The 27,508-nt window shown below is 29.1% G+C and overlaps 2 protein-coding genes and 1 non-coding gene across 15 annotated transcripts; all 3 read left to right on the plus strand.

Annotated features, from left to right (window-relative positions):
- Positions 1-779: 779 nt before the first annotated feature.
- On the plus strand, positions 780-11,106 carry LOC103845520. 13 transcript variants are annotated; one of them, XR_004452837.1, is made up of 9 exons: positions 3,267-5,808; positions 5,881-6,130; positions 6,237-6,418; positions 6,490-6,547; positions 6,962-6,999; positions 7,090-7,418; positions 7,785-7,897; positions 7,984-8,223; positions 8,726-10,881. It is a non-coding gene; the product is annotated as an uncharacterized LOC103845520 (transcript). The 13 variants fall into 13 exon arrangements; XR_004452826.1 differs by adding an exon at positions 780-2,548 and having other exon boundaries at positions 3,456-5,808; positions 7,090-8,223; XR_004452835.1 differs by adding an exon at positions 8,431-8,519 and having other exon boundaries at positions 3,184-5,808; positions 7,090-8,223; positions 8,726-11,106.
- A 5,266-nt stretch (positions 11,107-16,372) lies between these two features.
- Positions 16,373-22,021, plus strand: LOC103845532 (probable WRKY transcription factor 38). The gene is made up of 3 exons (XM_009122400.3): positions 16,373-18,293; positions 18,487-18,606; positions 18,678-22,021. Exons 1-3 carry the CDS (start codon positions 17,833-17,835, stop codon positions 19,168-19,170), a joined length of 1,074 nt encoding a protein of 357 aa, XP_009120648.2. The 5' UTR covers positions 16,373-17,832; the 3' UTR covers positions 19,171-22,021.
- LOC103846183 (UPF0481 protein At3g47200) lies at positions 21,973-26,400 on the plus strand. Its single transcript, XM_009123089.3, has one exon. It carries the CDS (start codon positions 22,027-22,029, stop codon positions 23,455-23,457), a length of 1,431 nt encoding a protein of 476 aa, XP_009121337.1. The 5' UTR covers positions 21,973-22,026; the 3' UTR covers positions 23,458-26,400.
- The last annotated feature ends 1,108 nt before the right edge of the window (positions 26,401-27,508 follow it).

Here is a 27,508-nt window from a genome sequence, read left to right on the forward strand (position 1 = left end):
TAAGAATGAAATTATGAAGAAACTCTTTCCATTTCATAAAAAGTGTCATTTTGACATTTTTCACACATATTAAAAAATGATTAAAAATATTTATGTTTTCATTAATTACATTGGCTTAACTAATAATATTTGGGATAAATAAATCTATTTATTAGATCAGTGCAATTTATAAAAAAAATAGTTGAAAATAAGTATAAAATGCATTAGAGTTCTAAAATGACATTTTATGTAAAAATGAAAAAATGTTATAAGTAACACTCTTTGATAAATAGAGGGAGTAAGTGCATGACTAGTTCAAATGCAACAGTTACAGTTGAAGGTGTGAGATTTTGCGGATGCGGATGATTACAGTTAACAGGTCAATTTTTCTCGTTTACCCACATACAAACATTAATTAATAAAAATTATTTAATAAACAAAAAAATAATTATAAAATAATAATTTGAAAACCCAAATAACAAAATAATAAGTATAAAATATAAAATTATATTTATAATTCATATAATTATAATAAATATAAAAATAATATTTATAATCATAGTATTAAATTTTAAAAATTATTTTTTGGGTTTATATATATATATATATATTAAAGTGGTAACAGTTATAGTAAATAGTTTTGTTTTAAAGCATTATGATATAAATATATATATATAGTATTTATATTATCTATATTCTAAATATTATTTATAAATCATATTATTATAATAAATATGAAATTATATTTCTAAAATCATAGTATTAAAATTTTAAAAATTATTTTTGGGTTGATATATATATATATATATATATATATTAAAGTCTAAACGATTATAGTAAATATTTTGCTTTAAAGTTTTATTATATAAATTAAAATATACTATGTTTATTAGTAGTTATATTATGTCAATTTTAAAATAATATAATTATTTATTTTTGTATTTATATAATTTTTACTAAAAATATTTTTTTTATCCTTCCGCAACCGCTCACAGCCGTAAACGCTAGATGGAACGGTTTTTGAATTTAAGAAGTTTAGAGCGGTTTGAAATGATTTTTAGCATTTTATGTGATTATATCAAAACGCCAATAATCGCTACCAACCACAAAAGTTACGCTCGCGAGTGGTAGCGAAAAAAATAGTCAATGCCCTAACTAGGACACAAACTCTCCCAGGTCTCTAAAAGTTTGTTAATTTGTTTAATTCAGGAATTTCAAAATATCTTGAGATATTTGACATTTAAACCTAAGAACATGTTCAATCGAGGCAAAACATTTATAACAAAAGGTTCCATTAATCTTGAAAAATACTTGTGTTCACCTTCTGGTGAACGCAAGAATTCACCTCACTTTTTATCACTAATCAAAAGGTCATGTAGAATTAATTAAAAAAAGTTACTAATTTTTTTTTAAAATCAAGATAGCCGGAGAAGAGAAAAGACGCCGATATTAACAACGTTAATGCCGATGTTAGGGTTTAGAGTTTTAGGGTTTAGAGTTTTAGATTTAGATTGAGATTTATGTTTTAGAGTTTAGGATTTAAGATTTTATGTTTAGGGTTTAAGGTTGTTTAGTGTTTAGAATTTAGAATTTTACTGACGGCATTAACTTCATTGACGTCGTTATTTCTTTCTTCTATTTTACTTTTATTTTTTAATATCTCTTTTTATTAATACTACGTGATATTTTGGTGATAAGAGATGAGTTGAATTTGACTGTTCACCATAGTGGGTCAACACAAGTTTTGTTCATTAATTTTCTTTAATCGTTAATGATTGAGGATAAGTTTTATTCGGTAAAAGACTTCCTATAAGTTTATCTTCGGTAAAAAGACTTCCTATAAGTTTGTCTTATAAAGAAAAATCGAACTTCATATTAAATTGTCATTAAATAATACTCAATTGATTTCATTTTAGTTGTCGTTTTAGACTTGAACACACAGATTAATGATGAAACATTTAATTTTATATATTTACTAAATGTAAACATCATTACCAATACACCTAATCACATTTCAATCAATAGAAAAACATATTGAAATAGAAAGTCATTAAATTTTGAATTAAAATTATAAAACGACACTTATTTTGAAACAAAAAAAATTATTATGCAACAACAACTAATCTGAAACAAGGAAAATATTATTAAAAGAAATATACTCCGTAGCGTTTAAACTTTAAAGTGATTGTGTCTGCCGTTTTAGTCTAGTTAATTCCATAATCAAAAGACTATACGATGCTGTCTATGATTTAAAAAAAAAAACTTATTCCTTCTTCATTTCCACCTTCCCAAATGGGGCATCTTTTACAAGTAGTAGCATGAAGGCAGAGAAGAGAAGGAATACAATTTACAAAGATAATTTAAGAAACGCAGGTGTCTATATATGTTGTCTCAAAGTTGTGGCTATTTTCTTTCTTTCTAAAATTTGGTTAAACCAAGCCTGGCTTTTCGCAAAGACATGTGTTGTTTGGAAATATGATTGCCGAACGTAATTCGATTGGTTATTTATTACTCCTATTATCCATTTGTTTAGTTAAAAGTACGAATCGGCCACCCAAAAAATGCCTAGGTTGCAGAGCCGACCCTTGGGCCAAGCCCATCAAGCACTGGCTTCCGATCGCCAAATTTATAAAAATATTTCGGCCACATTTTCGTAGGTGTCTTTGTGGTATAGTGGCTTAGTGTTGACATGTAAATGTGGCTGATCTCGGGTTCGATTCTCTTAAGTCACAATAATATTTTTTTTACTTTACAATAAAGTTAATTTAAGTAAACAAAAAGGAAATTCTCGTTAAACTTAAATTAATCACTTTTTTCCGTTAATGTTGCCGTAAAGCTCTAAAGTCTAAACATATCCTTAATTGATATCATCTTCCTAATTCTTATCCTATAATCCTATTACTTAAATCGTCGCTTATTTTCTTCTGCAGTTGTAAACTGAATTGTCATCTCCTCTAGTCCTCTTCTTCTTGATCCATCGTGGTAAATACATTATTTCATACTTATGTAATAGAATTTTGTTTGTTACTTTTAAAATTTGTCAACTTTTTTTTTTAATTTGGCGTTGTAGAGTTAAATACATAAATTAGAGTTGACGTTCTGTGGAAAAGTAGTCAATTATATATTAATATAATTCTTTTGGTTTCATATTTTCTATCTGCATATATATATATATATATATATATATATATATATATATATATATATATATCTACTCATGACTATTTATAGCATAGCCATTGATTTTTTAATCGTTGCAGAAAGATGGGTCCTAAAAGAATTAGTAAAAAGATGGGAGGTGGTGAAAAAGAAAGAATAAAAAAAAGACAAGAAGCACTAATAAGATATGAGAAATATCATCTATTAGTAGACTTTTTATTTAGTTATTTAAAAACAATTAATAGAAATTTTTTATGAACCAGCCTTTTTCTTTTACTCGCTTCTAGCCACCAAAAACTGAGGACCGGCACTGCTAGGTTGATGTAAGTTTGTGAGCCAGCAAGATTAGTACTGTTGTCTTCTTATTTAGAATAATGAGGATGTCAGAGAAATTAATTCATTTGATTGAAGCTGGAAGCACTAATCCAAAGTTAAGTATCTTGAATTTTGAAGTCCAGCGACAGTTTTAATTGAAGGATCTTTGGAACTGGGAAAATGTGGTAGAAGTCGTCGTCAAGATAATTAAGACATGTAAGCTGCGTTCCAACCACTTAGTTTAATAATGTTAAGTCTTTTGAAAAATGTGATCTCAATAGTTGTCAATGAAGTCGTGTTCACATGTATATTCACACTCACACACGTTCACAACATGAAATAATGACTTCACCCATAGCTTTGCTTTTTATTTTTTTCTTTGCACATGCAAAATTCACGACACCTATATATCTCAGTTTTGTAATCACTATATAAAAATAGTAGAATAATAATAATAATAATAATAATAATAATAATAATAATAATAATAACAATAATAATAAATAAATTAGTAAATAAAGATCCAGTAGACAAATCGCTTATCTAATTTATTAAAATAGAGTCCTATTTTTTATATACCTTTGAAAGTTATGATTTAAAATTGGACCCTTTCTAGAGTGTCATTTAAGTTTGAACCTATTTACATTTGATTAGAAAAATATAACATTCATTATTATTAGATTAATAATAAGTACAAAATAACTTTCCCTCTAATAAAAATCGTTGACTATCCATAATAAAATCTTCACCTTTATATGTCCAAGCATGAGTAAATTATATTTTAATCTTCGACAGTTCATTAATCAATTGTATCGTATGATTGTTTACTATATATTAAAATATACAAATATTTACACAATATGTATACACACTTTTCATTTGTTTCTTCTTCTCCCCATTGTCTCCATGTTTGAATTTGTGGAGTTGTGAAAGTCCTCCTTAGAAAGAATCATATTACTTCGTATGTATATACAATATGTATACAAACGATATTTGCGTAATGGAATATGAATTATTACTTCGTATACCAATTTTTCATATGAATTACGTACGTTTTCATATAAAATTTTTATCCATTCCATTACTTTAAATCGTTAAGTTCATTTAAATCCATCCATTATATAAAGTAAATATTTTCATATGAAATTTAAATTGTTAATTTTAAAAAAAAAATTAGATTCTAAAAATCTTAACTAGAACAAACCAAAAAGTTTCTAACATGACGCTAACAAAAAAAGAACCAGACACGATTTGTATTTCTTCTTCCTATAGTTTTGAAAACTCTAACAATATTATCTAAAACAACCAAATCATTTCTTAACATTATCCTAACAAAAAAAACAAAACGATTAATTTAGATCACATAATTTTTATACAAATTCAAAACCTAAACAAATAATAACAAGAAATCAAGTGTTTTTTCCTCAAAATCTTAACAAATAAGAATCAATTCTGCCATATCAAATATGCGGTATATACTAAAATTATCCCATAATTTCTATCTGAAAGACCTAATCTCAACGCTATAAATATATAATTCACTCACCTACATTTTCATTATATTCATAGCTGAAAACTTTCAAACAAAAACCTTAATTCACCCTTTTTCCATGGCTCCCATTTTATCAATAACCTTGCTTTCAGAGATTAGGGCATTCAAAACTGCATGGAACATCCAATTGAAAGCAATTCACGTGTGGAATCAATATTCACAAATCGGTGGTGAAACCCTTTCGTGCATTATGTTGAGAAAGTAATTGTGTGCTAAAATTAACCTGTATTATATATATGTCATCTATACTATATTAAAAGGGTTATATGAGCATCAGAGAGGATGTCCACGTCAGACAATAAAATCGACCAATCACAGATCGTTTTTCTGCCACGTCACAATCAGGCTTCCCAAAAAAATTGTGTCTATCTGAATCGTCTTTTCATCTTTTCTCCTCATCGTGAAGTTTCTTCAGATGATTGTCTTCTCAACTTCCATATCATCCTCCATCACTCATAATTATATATTGATCCAACCCATAGAGACACTAACAATAGATTGATTCGTTTGTTTGATTCAATATCATCACCTCCACTCAGTTCTAAATACAAATTTCCCAGTTTCAGAATTCAGATCGACCTGGGAGTACTCAACCGACGAATAATAACCGCCGGTATCACTTTGGATCGGCCGTTCAACCGTGACTAATTATAAAAGAGCCTTTGGCGGCAGCGTTTACCGGCAAAGTCGTTGCTCAGGGTGGTGAAGAGAAAACATGGGAGTGCTAGGGCTTTGGGAGCTACTCGCTCCCGTTGGTCGCCGCGTCTCCGTCGAAACCCTAGCCGGGAAACGATTGGCTATCGGTACACATGATTAATCAACCTTCATTGTCTTCTTCGTTTACTTTTACGAATCGACGAATGTTTGAGTTGCAGATGCGAGTATATGGATGGTTTAGTTTATAAAGGCGATGCAAGACGAGAAGAGTGATATGGTTTAGAACGCTCACTTGATCGGGTTTTTCCGGAGGATTTGCAAACTTTTGTTCCTAAAGACTAAGCAGGTTTCCGTCTTTGACGGTGGTACTCCGGCGTTGAAACGCCGCACTGTCATTCGCGTCGTCGCCAGCGTGAGAACGCTCAAACGAAAATCAGGAAAACCGCTGAGAAATTGCTGCTTAATCGAGTCAGTGACTACTTTTGTCAATTTATTATATGAGGAAGTTAGAATGTTTACGAAATTTATCAAGTGTGAGTGAGTTGAGTGTGTGTTTGGTGTATGATTCTTGTAGCTCAAGGAGATGAGGCTTAAGGAACAACCCAATGATCTTAAGAAGCAAAGACTACAGCAGAGTAAGAGTGCTGGAGATAAGAAGCGTGTATTTTCTGTATCTCTGGAAGAACCTTTGCGAGACTCTGCAGATGAAGATGGTGCGGGGGGCAGTTGTTTTCAGGAGGAAAAAATGGATGAGATGTAAGCAACAAAACTGGGTTATTTAAACCATTGTGCTGTTAGAAATGCTTTAATGAGCATTATTTATGTAGATCTTCAGCATCTGTGGCTGGAGAAACTGTTAATGACTTTGCCACTAAAGGATCATCGGTAAGTGAATACTAAACATGGAACTGCATATATGGTGTTTTGTATCTACTTTTATTATAGTATAAATATTGGTACTACGGCCTATAATATCATGATGTTCATTTCTCGGCACGGACCCCTTGACAATAACTTGAAGTTAATCGTGCTTACTGTTTTTTTTATTCTTTTCAGTGCCATCAATCATGCATCTTGCGGTGATTAATGGCTTGAATCTGGGAATTTTGTTAGGCTGTGTTTGTATGTGTTTCCACTTATATTATTTCTATGCTTTCACATGCCCTTAGTCTTACATCTTTCGTTGTTTGATAATTATGGTTTTAAGCTTTCCTTGGATGGTATCTTGGATGTAATCTCTCTTCTCTTTTTCTTTTAAAGCATTAGTAAGAAGAAATAGTTCTTTATTGTTGTGTGCAGGTTACAATTGAGAAAATCCAAGGAGGCATTGATATAAGGTAAAATAGTTTCTATGTAAGTTATGTGTAGCTGCTGTTATTGTATGGCTTCAATCCTGTTATGAGATTCTTGATTTCAAGTTATTGCAGATTTTGTAGATGAAAATAAGGTCAATACTTTCCAAGGAGGATATCTTCAGAAGCCTACCGAGCAATGATTATTTAGAGGGATTTAACGAAGATATAATGTTCTTGGTTTAGAGAGTTAAACTATCTCAAACGTCCACTGAGAAAATTGTACTGATCGTTTGTGTTTTTTATGTAGGAAAAGAGTTTAGATGTTAACAAGGCTTAGAGTGTTGGTCTAGGAGGTTCAACTGATTCCATTGGTGAATCAGGTGGATGGATGGTTTGAAAGGGAATGCACACTAGCCAGTTCCTGCAACAGAGAACGGGAATTGACGATCAAATAGAGAGAGGTGAAACATTGACTCCACTTCTGAACATGTAGAAAGCCCAAATGCAATTCTGTGAGGATTCAAAGCTTATGAAAGTTTTCTTAGAAGTAGTGTGATCACTCTATGAACTTTTAGTTGCATTGATAGATAAGAAAAAGTGGATACATATTGTTGTGTTTTGGTCTTTGCCTAAAATAATTTTGAGATGTTTGCTATGTTTTTCATCAGATTAAAAGGTCAATGATACCGTTAGAAAATACTATATTTTCTGAGGTTACAGACAGTGACTACACTCGGGGAGTTTGTTCTATTCGTCAGCTCTTAGACAGTTATCTATAGGATTGTTTTATTATTACGAACGTAGGAATGAGTTTCTTCTGTTCTCAGTGGTAACCTTACGAGATATTATGATCTATTGGAGAGAATGTTACCCTGAGTTTCCTTTGTAAAACGGCCGAGGAACTCCAAGAAGCAAGTTAGAAGCTGCAACTGTAACAATGGTTTTGTACAACTAAAGAACCAATTTATGTCAAGTATATTGTTCTACAAAGTCTCACCCTTTTCTATATCTTATATGCTTGATTAGGTGTGTTCCTTGGCTTGTCTTCCAATGCACGTTACCAAATTATCAACATCCTTGGAAGGTTCAACAGAATCGAAATGCATTCCTGTGGTTGCGGTGGCGTTTAAGGTTGGAGTCCGGTTTTCTAATAATGTATATGGAGGTGTACAGTTTGTGGATTGGGCTTAATTATCCGGTGTCCAGTAGTCAAACCGGTTTCAAACCAGCATTAGGAGTTTCCGTCTGAGATCTTTATATCTGACGGTACAACACTTTCCAATTTCCTTAATAGTAGAATAATAATAATAACGTTTTCATATCATTTAATAGGAAAATAAAATTTCACAGTCTTAAAATTTAGTTTTGAAAAGAAAATTTCCGTTAATTTCTTCGTAAGTAAGAATAAAAAGGTTTAAGTTTTCATTAAGCGACAATGACAAAGGTTTCACGGGTTGCTCTTATTTGCTCTAGGAATATGATACCACCAAGTTTTGTAAAATTACTATTCTGATTTTGAAGAGATAATGACCTTTTTCTTCCAAGATTTATCTTACTGAAAGGTAAACTAACATTTACATACTGTCCTAATCTCTTATTTGAGTCACATTCATAGCAAATAGCCGACATTCAATAAAATAGAGAAATCATAAATTGGCTACTTTGTTGTCAGGCATTGAGTGAAATGAATTCATGTAATACCTTCGAAAGCTTCAAGTGCCTTATGGGATGCTTTTGTTGGATGTTTCTTTTTTGTTTTTTGGCACAGATGTATTAGTCTATCAATGCAAACTGGACAACATAACGATGTGAAGTATGCATATGAATTGAAGACTGAGACTACAACAAGATTATTGCAACAGTTGATGTTATTGAACTTTTTGCTCTATTATTTATTTGGAAAATAATTTATTATCTGCCTAAATAAGTCATGTGAATGCATAATAACTGATTGTATGAAAGTGGACATTCTCTTCTTTTACGAATTATGCTTTATATAGTTGGTCGCTGTCTCGCTGATTATTGTTTTTTCCTTACTCATTTTTCTTCATGATGATCAAGTTGGATTGCTCTATTTATTTTAGACGGGTGTTCTCAAAATTTGAAATTAATTATTTCTTACTTTAGATCTCTTAACCTCATAAAGCAGAAACTGTCAAATGTCTTTTGAAACATGTATTCTCTTACCGTGGTTAAAATTACTATTATATGTGGATTTCTTTTCACTGGCTAGAGAAAAAAAGACAAAACTATGAAAGAAGTTTTTTTTTGTCAAAAACTATGAAAGATTTTCACCACTAAACTATTCACATAAAAATGGGGGAGAATCAATGAATATGACATAAATTTGTTGTAAATAATTTTTGTTAATATATGGACTTATATATTTTTTATAATATGACCATAATATATATGTCCGAAACCCGGGCGTAGCCCGGGAAAATCTCTAGTAATGATAATAGTAACAAATAGAATAATATAACCCAATCTAAAGGTATTAAAGATTTTACACTTTAGATCTTATTTTAATACTCAAATTTTCTAAAGTTACCAAGATATTTTCACTCATTTTATAAGATCACTACCTATGATTTTTATTCATTTTCTGAAAAAATCCATTGAAGAAAAACTTGTGTGTATAATAAATGTTAAGCACACCTAATCTATCAATTAATACACAGTTTTATTTTTCTTTAAACATACAAACTATTATTGGTATATAAAGTTATGAAAATAATTTAACTAACTCTACACTGTGTCACTGGGTTTTATATACTGAAGTCTTAGTTGAGTCATGTATATGGTCGTATTCTATATCATATTAACCAATATTAACTTACACATTATACATCGGTTTATCAACCAAATAATATAATTCATCTACAAACTACTATAAAACCAATGGGTTAGATGACTAAGAAAATTAAAAAAAAAATTATATACAAGAACAAAAACACACTTTTCATAACATAAATCAATATTTATGTATGAATTACTTATGCATAATTTTCATTATACATTACTATGCAAAATCGTCAAGCCATTTTATATTTATTTATTTGAAGATAAAAATAACTATCTATAATAATATATATCAGGTATCACATAATCAAATAAAATACATAATTAATATTTTAATGAAATCTAATAAAATCATAACACAATAGTCTAATTGCTTGGTTAAACAGATCTTAACTATAAATAAATGCAACTATCAGTTACATTAATATTAAGGATAAACCTAAAATTTGCTTAAGCAATTTTCCTATAATTTTGAAAGCTAACAAATCTTAGAAATATATCCAGTATATATATAGTTCTAAAAATGTTACAAATTATATTGATAATGAAAATTAAACGATTATGAAAATTTCAGCATAAGAAAATTTAGATATTTTACTTATAGAAAGAAATATAAACCACATAATTTTTCTACAATAAAACTGATCAAAAAGTTTCAAATATCTAGCCATCATTTCTATATTAACTTAATTAAAATAATAGATAAGCCACTTTAAAAATTGGATCTTAACAACTACACAAAGCATAAGTTTAAAAAATATTTTTTTAACCACTAAAGTAGTAACAGAAGTCCAAACAACCAAACATCTAATCTAACAATTTAACATTCACAATAATTTTATTTTTTAATAATAAATTAAATAAAATAAAACATATCCACGTTTTAACGCGGATCAGAATCTAGTAACAAGCTTAAAACACATATGAGCAATGAGTTTCACAGATCAGATCAAAGTCATAGGCGAACGAATCTAAATAATTAATCATCTAATGGATAAATCAATTAAACATTATCCACCCGAATAAAAAGCTAAATCCTCGAACTCGAATACATAGTTGAAGTTAAAAAAGAAAGAAAGTAAAACCTATTCTATGTACTAGCCAATGACAAAAAAAAAAAAATCAATGTCCTCGATGAGATTAAGAGATTAAGACTTCGATCAGTGACATGTAATTTTAGAGTTGAGTTACAATAAAAATTATAATTTGATGTAATTTGTAGTAAAAATTATATAGTAAAAACTGTAGATTTATGTGATGAATTTGCTGTAAAAAATATGAATTATATGTTATCAACATAATTGATTGGTAAACATTTTCGAAATATAAATTGCAGTATGTACTATTTTCTAAAAAAAAAAATTCAATACAAATTTAATAAAAATATTAAGAAAAATAAAATTTATTAAATTAGAATTAACTATATATATATATATATATATAAGCTCCCATATATACACAAATAATTTATGTGCATAAATTTTTAATTACCAAACAATATTAAAAATTAAAGTTATTTGAACAGTTTAATTGACTAATTAAATTGTAACTTATACAAAATAGTTCATTTACATAACTTTCTAAATTAACAAACAAAATTGACAAATTTCAGATTTTTTTAAAAATAATTAAAATGAAATTTTTTTTTTGTATAATTTTGAGAAAAAATGGCTAACAAGTATTATACCATACTAAATTGTTAAATATATTGTATTAACTAATATAAACTACACGTATCCAATTACATGATTATTATGTATTGTAAATTTTTAAATTTGTTAAAATCCAAAAAGTAGACGTGGTAGTTATTAGATAAACTCAATTTTTTTTAAACTCAAGTCCAAATACATGAGATTTTTGTTGATGTTGATTTAAGATTTGAATTATCATTTTTATAAAGACTATAACTCAAAACTGTAACTCAACAATAATCAGTTATAAAAGTAATTCATAATTGGTAATATTTTTTTATTTTTATGCTTAACTCAAAATAAATCAAGTGTAATACATGTCACCAATCAAAGCCTAAGAAAACAAAAACTTCTCGATTAATAAAATAACTAGATTTTTGTCCGCGCAGTAATTTTGATAAAATTTCATTAAATTTATAACTTATATTGGTAAACAAATAATTTAAAATTGTTCTATTAGTTTTTCACAAAAAATGTTCTATTATAGTGTTTAATTTTCAAGCAATGTTTTCATATCCGACCCACACCGTGGTTGAATCAATAGATCAGTGGACCTATCTATAACCGAGTTCAGACTTAATAAAATTTTGTTAACTAAAAATCTGATAAGGGCATCTCCAACCCTACATCATTTTCAACTCCAAACATCATTATGGAGTAAAATCTTCTCCAACCCACTTCATTTTCAACTCCAAAATGGAGTAACGGCTAGAGTTAGGGCATCTCTATCTCTACTCCATTTTTTCCTCTAAAATAGAGTAAAAGTGAAAATGGAGTAAAGAATGCTCCAACCCAACTTCATATCTCACTCCATAATAGAATTTACTCCATAAATGAAGTAATCTATTTTCTGTTCATCACTCCATTATGGAGTAAGAAATAGAGTAGGGTTGAATCATTTTTACTCCATATTCACTTTTACTCTATTTTGGAAAAAAATGGAGTTTTACATTTGAGATGCTCTTACTCCATTTATGGAGTAATCTTACCCATTACTCTATTTTGGAGTTGAACTTTTTTTATTTATAAAATAGTCCTTTAAATCTTTAATTTTTTTATTTCTTACTTAAATAATATTTAAAATGATACAACAACATGAAAATAGTATATTCCACAAAAGATTATTTAATAATTTTTTTTAAATAAATACATAAAATAACAGAAAACATAAATAATTAAAGATAAAGCTCCACCTCCGGATATCGAAATTGCAGAAGATGAAAATGTCCGATTTCAAAATTTTCTTGCTCGATATAGGAATATCAAAGAAAAATAAGCTCATTTTTCATTACGAAATGTATTAGCTGATCATTTGTGAGAAAAATATTCTAATGCTCATTGTTGAACCCGCATATATGTTGTCTTTTTAATGATTTCTTGTACTTTTTAATAATAAATATTTAATTCAAATAATTTATATTTTAATTATTTATCGTAAACATAAAATAATTGGAGTTAATTGGTAAATTTTTATAGGTATAAGATTTTATTTGAAATTATTAATAAAATAAAAATGAAATTATTTAAGAAATATTATTTTTGGAGTAGAAAATAGAGTAATACATTGAAGTAAAACCTTACCCCATTTTGGCGTTGCACCATTTTGGAGTAAAAAATAGGATAATACATTGGAGATGCTCTAAACTTTGTAAAAATCCATAACCCGCGATGAACCCAGATCCGATATCAGATGATCCCCTTAAAACCAAAAACTATATGATAATATTTTTGAATTATTTTTATTAAATAACTCATACTTTTTAGTATTATATAAAACTGAGAAAACTTGTAACTTCTTTGAATTTGATGAAATTTTTATTATGTCACTTGAAAAAATAAAATAATGGTAATGGAAAAAAAGCAAAATTTATTGATATGACAATTTTAGTTTCTAAAATTTTTATATGTCATTTGAAAAAACTTAACCTAAAATTTAATTTTATGATAAGTTTTAAAATATTTTTGAACATTCGAAATTAGCATATCAATAATAGTGCAAACTGTCATACTAAATAATAAACAAATTAAAATTAAATGTCAGCGGCATAATAATGTAATTTTTCCAAATAATCAAAAGCAGAATCATATGGTGTACGTCGATAAAGCGTGCCTCTTACATACCAGAAAGGTACATATTTATATTAAGAAAAAGATCAAACCTAAGAGGACCAATCTAATATCCTCCTTTATTCTAAATCATAATCTTCTATGTATAAGAATAAATCCAAAACCATAAGATAACTTAAAGAAAGTTATAAAGCAAAGTATAATAGGAATATGACCACGGTGCACTTATTGCAAGAAATTTGTCTTGTCGTTATAATTGACACTAAACATTCTAAATAGTTGTGATTTGAACACTTCCAGAACTTGGTAATAATTTCCTGACATGTAGTTTAAACAAGTTCCAAAAGTTGTATAGAATTGCGTTTAAAATAACCAGAGTGAAAACACATATAATGGAGTTTGGACTGTACAATGATATTTAATACGTCTTCTGTATTTATAAAATCGATGTTTTAACATTTACACATATTAATAAAAATTCAATACATATTTTTATTTATTTATTTTTTAGTTTTATTTGCTTTCAATAAGTCACTCTTTCTGTTTATCAAAACGTGTAATTTTAACATTACTCTTTGTTTTAAAAAGTGATATTCTATATATCCAATATAAATTTTCATATATTTTTTTTTATCATTTCAACAACCAATATAATTTTAGTTAAATTATTTTTATTTAAATAATTATACATTAAATAAAAATATATTAGTATATTTTTTTTAAATTTACGTGAAATATGTCAAAATTATACTTTTGTGAAACATACATAACACCATTCATATTTTGAACTTTTGATTATATTTTTATTTAAAGTAAATGCATTAATTAAAGCTAAAATATCAATGTTTGAAATACAAATACAAAATCCAAAACATCATTCTTTTGAATATGAAGGGATTATTTACTATAGAAGTCTCACTACCATTTTCTTTCTAAAAAAGTCTACTAGAAGTCTACAATTTTCTTTTTAACTGCACTATGATTAGTTCAAATAAATATTTTTATTAACTGTAAAAATATTTACTGATCTGCCAACCAATGAATCCCACATCACAGTTGACTAGTAGTTGTTCTTGTTTCTGACGTTATCTTTCTGAAGTCAGCATCTTCGATGAAGACTACGTCATGTGTGATAACGTCAATATGGATCGGAATTAATGGCGTTTTCGTCAGTGCATTGGTCGCCAAATGCCAGCTATTTGGTAATTATTGGGGGTGATTGATTGGGTTGTAATTGTAAAAAATTTACTTTAATATTTTGTCTGTAGGATTTTTGATTTAGCTTTAAATGATGTAGCTTTAAAATTTCCTACAGCTAAAAAAATGGAGCTTTAGAAAATAAGATGTTTACAGCCATTTTTTGTGTGTTTTTGCTGTAGTTTTAATTTTTTGGTTGTAGCTTTAAAAACCAAGATAAAACATGATTGGTAGTATTTAAGGTTGTAGATGAAAATTAAAGCTAAAGTCACTTTCTACAGCCCAACCAATCACCCCCATTATCTCTTTTAATTATAAAGAAATAAAGATAATAATTTAATGTGTTTTTCTAGAAAATGATGTACATTTTCGTTAACAGATTTGAGGGAGTATCCTACTTTTTTTTTTCCGTCTGAAAATATTCATTCAACAAAGAGATATACGATTGATACACGATAAAAAAAAATGATCATATATATCTGAATGACACTTGGTGAAATTCGTTAATTAATGCTAATAACAGTAAAACTAAAATTGATGATACTATGGATTCAGTCTATCGTCTATTCCATCAGGAAACAACTTAACACAAGACTTTCGACTTTCTAAGAGCTATCTCCAAAAAAGAACTCTATTTTAAAGTTTCCAAAACTTTATATTTGAAGTTTTAATGTGTTCTTCTCCAAAAGTAAAACTTCAAACCTAACTTCAAAATTATTTATATTTTACACTATGGTCCTTATCTTTGTCATAGTTGATGTAAATTCATAAAACTTCAATAAATAGCTAGTACATATATATAAATATTAAATAAATATTAATTAAAAAATCTTACACTAAAATATAAAATTATAAATAAAAGTACATAATTAAATATTAAACTGCAAGTAAATATTACATTATTCCATAAAATTATTTTCATAATGCTCCTATATATGATCAACTAGTGCATTTCGAAGTAAGAAATGATTCTCTTTATTTTTTATTTGTAGATTACGAGCCAAAAATTGTTAAAATCAGATATCCTCATAATATGGCTGCTGATAGTTTGATATCATCAAAAGAAAAAATCTTTGATCTTTTTAAACGAAAGTACAACAAGTAGGGAAAAAGGTCATGAGATGATTGAATTACGACTGCAAAATGAAGCAAAAAAGTTAGCTTTTAAAGAAGTAAAAGAGGAAAATAAAATATTGCTAAAAAACTTAGCTTCTATCGATGATGTTAATATTCGTGAATATATTCGATCTGAACAAGAAAGAATCATATGAAAAATGCGTCAAGAGCAACAACAACAATCATCTTCGGTTACACAAAATTTGTTTGGACAATTTTTGGAGATTTTGGAGGTTCCGGAGCAAATTTACCATACTATTAGTGTTGTTATAATATTTAAATTTGAGTAATAATTATGTCTTCATGTGTATTTTTAATAAGTTTTTATTATGGTTTTTTGTAATATTTTTGTTGTTTAATTCTAGTTTTAAAATATTATAAATCTTGTTTTAATTTTTTTTATTTAATTTCATGTGTAAAACTTAAATTTATAAAACAAATTTGAAATATTTATGAGATATAAAAGTTTTAAGGATTAAAACAATAAACATAAAAATATTTAAGAATTATAAATATGATTTATAATTGTAAGGACCAAAATGCAAATAAAAAGATGAAACTTCAAATTTGAAGTTTTGAAAAGTGAAACTCTATATTTGGAGTTTCACTCTTCAAAACTTCAAATTTGAAATTTTGAAGATTCTTTTTGGAGAGCAAAAAACTCTATATTTAGAATTATAGAGTTTTTTTTGGAGATGTTCTAAGCACGGTCTGTTCAGTAAAGTTGTTTTTGTTGAGAAACTATACATGTAAAGTTGGATTCTCATTACCGGATGCAAGGGAATGATCTATCGATGGAATCCTATCTCAAAAGTTTTCAACCATGGCTCTATAGTTCCTCTCCTATAGGCTATATAGTCTCTGTTGTAGGTTTGTAGCATCCCTCTTGCTCCTTTTAACTTTTATCTTGTTCTCACAAACAATTCCCGCTGAACAGCTTATTTTTTGGATTTTGTAATATCAACCAGAATAGAAACTAGAAGATAAAGTTCAAACAGTATAGGATTTATATAAATTTAATTTGAACAAATAACTAAAGATAAATTCTCTACGATAACACTAAAAATGTTTTTATCATAAATATAAGACACAATAGTCAAAATAACCAATGTGTTTTATTAAAAAAAGAAAATACGTTTATATTTTCATGATTAACTAATCTAGATTTAAGAATTAAATTTGAAGGACGATATTTTGGTTGGGGAGATGCGTTTAAAAAAAATATTTAAAATTTTCAATAATAAGTTTAAAAATAGTTTCGAAAATAATTTTTTGATTTAAAAATAAAATATTGAAAATAAATCAAAAGTTCGAATTGAAAAACGTATTTTTGAAAATACAATTTTTTTATTTATTATTATTTATTAAAATAATTATTTATATTTATATATTTATAAAGTTAGAACAAAATTGTCTTTTATCTTTTTAGTGAAATCTTTTTTAGTCACTTTTTTTTTTCTTGTATGCTATTTTGGTAAAAATCTTATTTAGTGTCTTTTATGAGAACTGTCCATAACTAAACAATGTTGGTATTCATAAATTTCAGGAAAAGCATAACTCTGAGTCTCTCTAACCTATCCGACCGTCTATTAAACACACATCTTTTTGGTAGATTCCTTCTGTCCTCCACACATGACTAGCCATTAATTTTTCTCTTAAACTTAGCCAAAAACAATATTTTTGTAATGATAACTGAACCGCGTAGATTAGTATAATAAAATGGAAGATTATATAAAACGAAACGTTGGTTTCTATTACATGACAGATCATATGCTAAAGTCAACACCTAAATTTCCTTTATATTTTCCCCTAATCTAGTACTCCCACAATCGGTGTCTGCTAAAGACAAAAAAGCAACTACCTGGTGGAGCCGAGCACATGTCCTAAATCCTAATTTTTATTTTACTATTTTATACTAAAATACACCCTAGGATATGTGTAACATATACGTAATATATACGGTTTATAATTATTGCGTATATATATAGTTTAACTATATAACATGTTGTACTTTCCTAACACTTTCTTATCAAATTTTTATTCCTCATGCCCTCGTCTGCTAACGTGTTTGCACCACTTTTCACTTGCCCTATATATATATGTGTGTGATCTCCCTATCCATTCAGATATTATAGTATCGAAAAGAAACTTGAGAGAAAGAAAACGGCTAAGAAACTTAGGCACACACAAAGCACACTACTCTTTGAAAATGAATTCCCCCCACGAAAAGGTGGTGCAAGCTATCCTTTATGGACATAGCTGTGCCAAGCGTTTGAAGCTCCGGCTAGAGGATCCAATGGCTGATGACAGATCGGTTTCAAGCTATGATCTTGCTAAATCCATCGTCCATTGTTTTTCCAACGCCATCTCAATCTTATCTGATCAACCAAAATCGGAGGATGATCAGGTTTCTGAATTATCTTCAATGGATTCTTCTCCTCCTCTTCCCCACTCCAAGAGAAGGTATTGATTATTAACAATTATCCCTTGAATGTTTCCTTGCTAAAAAAATGGTTCAAAGTAAACTAAACTTTTTATATATCTTGTTATTTTTTTAATTATACACATGATGTCAACACATAGATTAATGTGTGATTAGCTAATCAATGGAATATGTGAATGTATGCTAATATTTTGATTCCATCATATTTTTCAGAAAGATTAATAGTACAAATTCAACTAAGAACTGGAGGGACGATTCACCGGATCCCTACTACGACGGGTTTCTTTGGAGGAAATACGGCCAAAAGTCTATAAAAAACTCTAAATACGAAAGGTAATATTATAAATAGTCTAATCAAATTTGATCAGTGATACTAATAGGAGTATGTATTAATGTTAATACAGGAGCTACTATAGATGTTCTTACAACATAGATCATGACTGTGGAGCAAGAAAGCATGAACAGCAGATCAAAGAAAACCCTCCGGTGTACCGAACCACTTACTTTGGCCACCACATTTGCAAGATTAACCATAATCATGATGCTGTTTTCACTGCGGTTGAAGATCAGGTAGATGATGCGGGAAGTTCCCGGATTATACGATTCGGGAAAGAACTTGATCAGGAGAAGGGAAGTCACTCGACCGGTTTTTCTTTATCGGCTAAGCATGAAGAATCAATCATCAAAGAGGAAACCTGCACGGACCAGTACCGTGAGATAACCGGTGATGATAAAGATTGTCAACATGTGATGGAAGAGAATCAGTCATCACTATCAAGTTCTTATACTCCTCCGTTGTCATCTGTCAGTGAAACTGACATGTTTGATTCAGATCTGCTATTGAACAACTTGGACTCGTGGGATCGTTATGGTTTGTTTGACTTTGGAGTTCACTAAAAAAAATTCAGCTAAAGAATCTCCTTTTACGAGAAATAATGAGAACTACGCGTATGTATGTTATTGAATAGTTTCTATGATTTTATCGAGCATGAGTAGAATATTTGAAGTGGGTTGTTGTAACAAAATCATTTGCTAGAGACAAAGTGTAATACATATATCCACCAAACCAGGAAATAAAAATAAAACAAAGTTTAGCCAACTTTGGGGTGTAATATCGCCAAGTCAATGTTAGTTTTTGGCTGACTTGCTCGATCAAAAGAAACTTCCTTCATCGTCATCCTATAATTTATCTTTTTGTTTTTTTCTTTTACTTCTGCAGCCAAATACGTAAATGGAAATTATACTAGCTGCATGACCACGTAATACAATTTTGAAAATTAGATAAATAACAACTTGACTAAGCATTAAAAACAAATTTTTCCTAAGGGAAAAGGTTTGATGTAATATATATGAATTCTCCATTCCAACGTTAGCAAGTCTTATCAAATGTTATTTTTTTCAGTCCAAATTTTATCACTTTTAGATCTTCAACAGTCAGCTCTTAGCAAAATCCCCTTTCCTGCTGCGGTTTACAGTCCTAGGAAGGAACGTAATTCCAGACTTCATTGAGTCATTCCTCGACCGGCAAGCCATGCCTATATGACTATTTCTACTGTATAATTTCAAACAACGCCCCATTTGGTGAACAATTCGCTCTTTATGTTGTATTTTCTTAGATTTGCGTCTAGCTATGTTTCTCTCGTTTTCTTAAAAAGGCGTCTATTGAGTACTGACAACGAACGGAAATGAGACATATGGGGACATAAAACGTGGATATGGTGGAGATCTTGTTATCAGTCAAAAGAGAGTCACGTTCACTTCTCTTTCCAACAACTCTTTCCCTACATTTGTTTGTCCGCACAAAGAAAGTAGCATTACAAATCGTAAATAATGCAGACCTGGTCTAGAAATATAATACTATATAGTTGTTAACTATGGTACGATGTGCGCAGAGTTATACATAAATGAACATAGAGTACTATATGTAGGCAAAAAGACTACTCTAAAAATTTAATATTTGTGAGTGAAGCCTTATATGGAATTTTATTTTGTATTTGCTAAATTTGGTTTTGCAGACGCATTAAATGTGCATAATTAAACTCTAATTAGTGTTTAAAAATCTCTTAAGAATAGGAAATAATAATCCGAATCGGTGGATTTTATTTCTGAACGTCTACATAGTTTTAGTTATTGTTGTAAAAAAAATGTTATAATATTATCTTTAGGTGTAGATTTTATTTATGAACGTTATCTAGAAATTTAGTCATAGTGCATGATATACTTACACTATAAATGCATTTTATTATAAATCTTTCTTATAGTAATTAATCCTGGGTCAGAGTCGTCCGACTAATCTCATGAGTGAATCAATCCGATAGAGAAAGTTTAGCGTACCAAGCTTTCAACTACGCCAAAAACTGGGCTTGACTAGACTACACTGGAACGATCTTATTAGACTTGCTCGCAAGAACCAAACAATACAATTAATTACAACCAACTGGATAGAGCTGAACCTTTAAAGAACGCTAACCAATAAACTAATAAATTTTAATTTTGATTTTTTTGCCTAATTTAGTATTAATTTTTGGACCTGAACTTATATTTAATAGTATGCATAATGCATACACTAATATAAATATAACAACAAAGTATTGCAAATAGTTAATACTGCGAACTAATATGAACAAAATATGCAAAATTCAAAATACTAGTATTATTTATAAAATAGATGGAATATTATAAGATTTTTTACTCAGGGTTAGCAAAATATCAAGACCCATGTAAGATTCCACGATGAGGAGGATGCAACTTAATGACGTCGATGTTTGAACCAACCCAATGCCGTTATCCATGCCGTTAATAAAATCAAAATAGCTGCAATAAACAGATTTGATGAAGATTCTTTATTAAAAAAAAGAAACAGATTAGAAAAAGAAATATTTTTTTTAAGAAGAAGAAATATTAAATCTGAGGATTGTTATCTATCTAATAAATAAAGTGGTATGATCCTCTCGAGTCTTATATGTTGAAGTCTAAAATCTATAATTGAGTTTAGAGACTAATCAAAAAATAATAAGTTATACTTCTCTACTGGTTTTTAGCTCTCTTTTTTTAATGAAAATTTAGTTTTAGTTGTTTTGGCTCTTAAACTTTATTGTATTATGTCTCTCACTTTACTCCAATGAAGTTATACTTCTCTATTGATTTATATCTCTTTCTTTTGGACTTTTGTCTTCAAAGAAGTATAGGATGAGTATCCTACCATATATTTTCAATAGGAATCTTCTGAAGAAGCTGCCTCTAGTAACCAAAAGAAAAAGAATTGAAAGCTAATAAATAACCTAGACGAATCGATCACGTCGTAGTTATCTCCTGACAAAATACCTTTTATAAGTTTGGTTAAATTTAATCATTTTGGAACTGGTTTTGGGTTTTGCATCAGTATTTAACTTAATCACAAACTACGCTGAAAAATTCTTGTATAAATTCTAATCCTAGTTAATTAGTTATGACATAGGTGCATATATAATTCGTTTCAAATTTGTGATAATTTAAAATTTTGATCATAAGGAATGTTTAGACTTTGCTGACTTTTTTTTAATTTGAACGTCAGTTTGCATGCTGTATTGTTGGAATATATATTTAAGTCGATGTCAAAAAAAATGTAGGTATAAAGTCATAGTATTACAATAAAGTTATATTTTCGTCTGGCGACAAAAAAAAAGGGTTATATTTTCGTCTTAATGTACAACTATATACCATACCATTTAACATTTTCTTGTCAAGGAAAAAAAAATCAAAAACTAGATAGACATGAATTCTTCTAGCCAAACCACTGGAAGACGCACAACAATATCCGGGACAGAAGACGATTCCTCTTGCTGCATCATACAAAATGAGAACCCTATATATTCCCCCAAACGTCTGAAGAAATCAGCCGGTGGTCAATCTTGTTGCATTTTCAGAGTCCCTCACACTCTCTTCCAAGCCAATGAAACAGCCTACAAACCGAAGATTGTCTCAATCGGTCCTTACCACCATTGTGATGGTGAAGTTGATAAAGATCATCTTCAGATGATCCAGGAGCACAAACAAAGATATCTTGCTTTCTTTTTGTCCAAGACAAATCAAAAGGATGTGCATATGACGCATTTACGGGAAGCAGTATCCGTGATGGAAGAGAGGATCAGAGGTTCATACTCCGAGGATCTAAAGTTTGATCGAGAAAAGCTGATTGATATGATGGTTCTTGACGGTTGCTTCATCCTCACGTTGCTCATTGTAGTTTCAAAGAAGAGTACTTGGCGAATAAATTACCCTATTTTCACGTTGAGGTGGATTCTACCAACCGTTAGAAGTGATCTACTCCTCCTTGAAAATCAGGTTCCATTTTTTGTTCTTCAAGATATCCTTAAGACGTCAAGGTTATTTCCTTCATCTAACCTAAACGAGATGATCTTTGCATTCTTTAGCTACTCAATAAGAAGGCCAAAAGAATTTTGGGAAGAAAGAAAGAATCTTGATGCAAGCCATCTTTTAGATCTCATCCGCAAAACTTTTATACCTAATCAAACGCAGCAAACAGAAGAAGAAATATACAACAATATATTTTGTTGTTCAAGTGAAAACACATGTTTCAGTATATTGAGTCGTCATACCAAAAAGAATGTTCAAGCGGAGATACCAAGTCTGATTGGCTCAGCTAAAAAACTTCAGCTCCGAGGACTACAATTTAAGCAAAAAGGAAAATTTGAGACACCTCTTGACATAACTTTAAAGAGCGGTGTTCTTGAAATACCAAAACTAACATTTGATGACTTTTTCACCTCTCTTTTGATCAACTGTGTGGCCTTTGAGCAGTTTAGTATGAGATGCTCAACCGAAATGACAAGCTATGTTACTTTCATGGGATGCCTCATAAACACTGAAGAGGATGCAACGTTCTTAAGCGAGAAAGGGATCATAGAGAACTACTTTGGGACTGGAGAACAAGTATCTTTGTTCTTCAAGAACACTGGCAAAAACGTTGCGTTTTCCATATCAAAGAGTTTTTTGTCAAATGTGTTCGAGGGGGTGAACGAGCACACTTCACAAGGATGCCACGTACAATGGGCAGGATTCAAGTACACATATTTCAAAAGTCCGTGGGCATGTCTATCATCTTGTGCTGCTTTGATACTTCTTGCGCTTACCATGTTCCAAGCTTTCTTCACAGCCTATCCTTATTTTCGTCCTCCCAAGTAAAAAGAGGACTTAAGGGATTATATGGCTAGCTCTCGCTAGTGTCGCAGCTTGGGCTTCTTGTCCAAAAACTTACATTTACATTTTTCTTGTCGCTGTTTTCTATTACCAACTATGTAATAATGCAAACTTGATTTCACTTCTTGACGTAACTTCTGTGGGATCGCAACATCATACCCAAAAAACTTAACATATTTTTGTTCACAGTGCCATTCCTCATATGTTTTTTTCCATAATTTCACTTTCACCATTATCACCAATTAAAGTTTTATGAAATCGAATGTCGAGATAATAGGGTTTATTAATGCGATATAATCGAAAATTCTGGTGAGTTAGAAGAATTCAAAATTTCTTATTAAACGTTCCATCGGATTTTAATGATTTAAGGAACAATAATCTGGATTTTCTATAAAATTGGAGTGAAAGAGAAAGGATAATAAGGTGCGGAGAAAGATATATATACAAATGGTGAAATAATAACTTTTAGTCATTTGCAATATACTTTCAGTTTACATATAATACTAAACTAGATTTTGACCCGTGCTTTTAAAGCGTGGGAATGTCTTTTATTGATAATTTATTAACCCATTTTTTGTATACTAATATATTTAGACATTGACGTTCTATTTTCAGTTCAATTCCAGTTTTTTTTTTGTTTTGGTTTAGTTGTGGTTTTTGATTTTTCAGTCTAAAAATATAAGAACCATTTGATTACTTATAAATTTTGGTTTAGTTCAGTTTGGCTATTTTATCTTTTTTTGCTTGGTAACCTGGTAAAAGTTTTGATAGAATATCGAATATTTTAGATAATATTTTAAAAAGGTAAATATAATGATGGAATTATGATTAATAAAATATTAAGTTTGCACAAATATGTTGATATTTCAGGTGCATGGTATCATCTATATTGTTATTTGCGAAGTAATTTTTCGCAACTGAGCTCTCACATTAAAACTTAAAGCAGTTAATATTGTTTATACTTTTAATGAATATATATATATATATATAATTAAAACGAATTTCATGTTAATAATATTATATTTTATGTTATATTAGATAACTGTAAATTAATAAGAGAAAATTGTCAAAATAAAAACATATATTTTAATAAAAATAAGATAATTCTATATATATTGTGTTGCTATCTGGAAATAATATTTTCTACTATAAAAGTTAAAAAAGTAAGTAATTTTTCGCAACGGAGCTCTCACGTTAAAAGTTAAAGCGGTTAATATCGTTTATACCCTTAATGAATCTATACTATTATTTGCGAAGTAATTTTTCGCAACGGAACTCTCACGTTAAAAGTTAAAGCGGTTAATATCGTTTATACTCTTAATGAATACTATACTATTATTTGCTAAGTAATTTTTTGCAACTGAGCTCTCACGTTAAAAGTTAAAGTGGTTAATATCGTTTATACACTTAATGAATATATATATATATAATTAAAACAAATTTCATGTTAATAATATTATATTTTATATGTTATATTAGATAACTGTAAATTAATATGATAAAATTGTCAAAATGAAAACATATATTTTTAATAAAAATAAGATAATTCTTATATATATTGTGTTGCTATCTCAAAATAATATTTTCTACTATAATAGTTAAAAAAAATTAAGATATAATCCAATTTAAAATTTAATATTAATCAAAGCAAAACAATTTCTAATGAAAAATTGTTAAAATAAAAACATATTAAAAAACTAAGATAATTCTTATATATTGTGTTATTATCTAGAAATAATATTTTTCTACTATAAAATTTTAAAATTAAGATTATGTCCGCATGTACGGGTAAAACACATAGTATTATATAAAAAAGAATCAAACATGTTTTATAGTAAGTTTTTTTAATGTTATATAGGGATTCATAAAATAAAATATAAATATTTAGAAGACTAAATGTCAAAGTATGATAATTTTTTTAAAAATATTTTATATAAATACATGTAGTAAATAACAAAAATAAGCTATTTTATAGGATGGTCCAATGTAAGCATCTTAGGTAGTAAATAAAAAGGTGTTTTATTTAAGTTGCGGACAAAATACATGTAGGATGATCCAATGCAAGCATCATACATAGTAAATAAAAAATTAAATGGTTTTGGCGTAGTGGTAAGGGGATTCATAGCTGGAGTTTTCTCTCTGGGTTTGATTTCTTTGGCTACCCATGGCAAAAAAATCCGGATTTCTATGTGCCTCTTAGTGCTTAGTCTTTGGGCCTAGAAAATTTTTGGGATCACACCAAAGTTATCAAAAAAAAAAGTAAATAAAAAGTTGTTTTATTTAATTTTCAAATAAACTTGAATAATTGTTATATAGTTAGTTATGTCTCAAATCCAAACTCTAATGAATCATATGAATCTTTAATTCCTGAAAACATAAAATCTTGTTCGATTTCTTCGCAGTATTGAAGAAAAACCATAAAATCATATTATTAACCATTGTTAAATCAACCGCAATGTACACATGTGATAACAATGTCTCTTTAAATCTGGGACCACTCCAAAACCATTTAAACCATATATGAAAACCAATTAAATCTCCTATATCCTTATAGATCTTTGTTTTGCAAAATCAAGTTCCTTGATATAATGTTTTTTGTGTCCCTGTTTGGATTCTCCTGCAACCAAAGAAACAAAAGACTGTTTGGATTCTCCTGCAACCAAAGAAACAAAAGACTGACATGAACTACTTTGGCATCTTATCCTGATATAATCACAACCTCCTGCAAAATTAAAAACCCAAACACTTCTTAGGTATGAGCATTGATAAATCTCAAAACATGTGAACCCATTTGCACCATTTTCTTGGCCAAAAGAGATGACTTGGAATAGCTTAATACAATTCTACCTCCATTACAATAATCATCTGTCCATACTCCATACACTGATATACCAGAGTATATAACAGAGATTGACGTGACCCTGAAACCACTCAGACTTTCATGAAAACCGATTCAAAATCTGGTGATACAATACGTAAAAAGAACGATCAGACTTTCAATTCCATACATTTATACTTAATGTTACAAATATAGTCCATAATGACACCAAAAGAGCACACATCCAAAGTAACAACAAAGAAGAAGAAAGCTTTCTAAGAATAACATCATATATTCTCAAAATTATACTTTTCCTGTGCGGACCTATACGAATCATGTCCATGTTCCAAAATATAAAACCGTAAGACCATAATACCATCCTTTCACATTCCCAAAGTCTACAATAAAATTCCTCCGATTTTCTACTATCTCCTAAGAACCCAAATCGGTTAATGATATCGTTAGCCGGATCTGTGGAATCAACCCTTGATTGAGTCCTGTAGACTTTTAATTTGACGTACGATAAATACGAACCTTTGATACTTTCCCGAATCCACTCTCCAATATCTACACATCTCTACTTTTCTCATATAATTTTTCAGAAATTTTCCCATAATCTCACATCGCAATTCAGGATCTCTGTCTTCTTCTCCTTCAGTCCTTTGCCTCCCTTTAGTTTCCGTAAGATCCCGAGTCGCCTGGAAAAATCACATCTCCTCAAGATCCATTATATCACCAATAAACCAAAATATCTTGCCTACGAATCCGGTAAATTAACTACACGCGGAGAAAGATTCAACAAAATAATGAGATAGTTAATTAAAAGACTTTTCGTAAAATATGGTATTTAATAAAAATCATAGGTTTTAAATAATCCAATGGCATGGTTCCGTAAATATTTACAAAGCAGAAAGACACCTCAAAAAAGGGCCTTCTGTTTTAATAGTATTGATTACCATCTGCTTTGGACTTAATTATTTGGCTCCAGCCTATCCCTTATATATTAATTGAGGAACATTTGAAAAGATGTAACCTCAATTTTGTATTAATTAAAAGAGGCCCCAATGCATAGGTGTCACTCAATTAGGTAGTCAATTACATTCAATTGAAAAATAAATAGGTCCACATTGGATTTTTATATGTTGTTAGATACATAAGTTGGTCAAACTATATGATATAATGATATGATATGATATTTTCTTTCCTTAAATAAAACCT

The sequence above is a fragment of the Brassica rapa genome, chromosome A10, assembly GCF_000309985.2.
Source record: "Brassica rapa cultivar Chiifu-401-42 chromosome A10, CAAS_Brap_v3.01, whole genome shotgun sequence".
In the NCBI taxonomy this organism is placed as follows: domain Eukaryota; kingdom Viridiplantae; phylum Streptophyta; class Magnoliopsida; order Brassicales; family Brassicaceae; genus Brassica; species Brassica rapa.

Bases quoted from the DNA above. Each gene is read 5' to 3' on its own strand.
- LOC103845532 (XM_009122400.3), top strand. From the start codon at position 17,833: ATGTTGTACTTTCCTAACACTTTCTTATCAAATTTTTATTCCTCATGC. The intron at 18,294-18,486 runs GTATTGATTATT...CATATTTTTCAG, and splicing joins CTTCCCCACTCCAAGAGAAG to AAAGATTAATAGTACAAATT. The intron at 18,607-18,677 runs GTAATATTATAA...ATGTTAATACAG, and splicing joins AAAAACTCTAAATACGAAAG to GAGCTACTATAGATGTTCTT.
- LOC103846183 (XM_009123089.3), top strand. From the start codon at position 22,027: ATGAATTCTTCTAGCCAAACCACTGGAAGACGCACAACAATATCCGGG.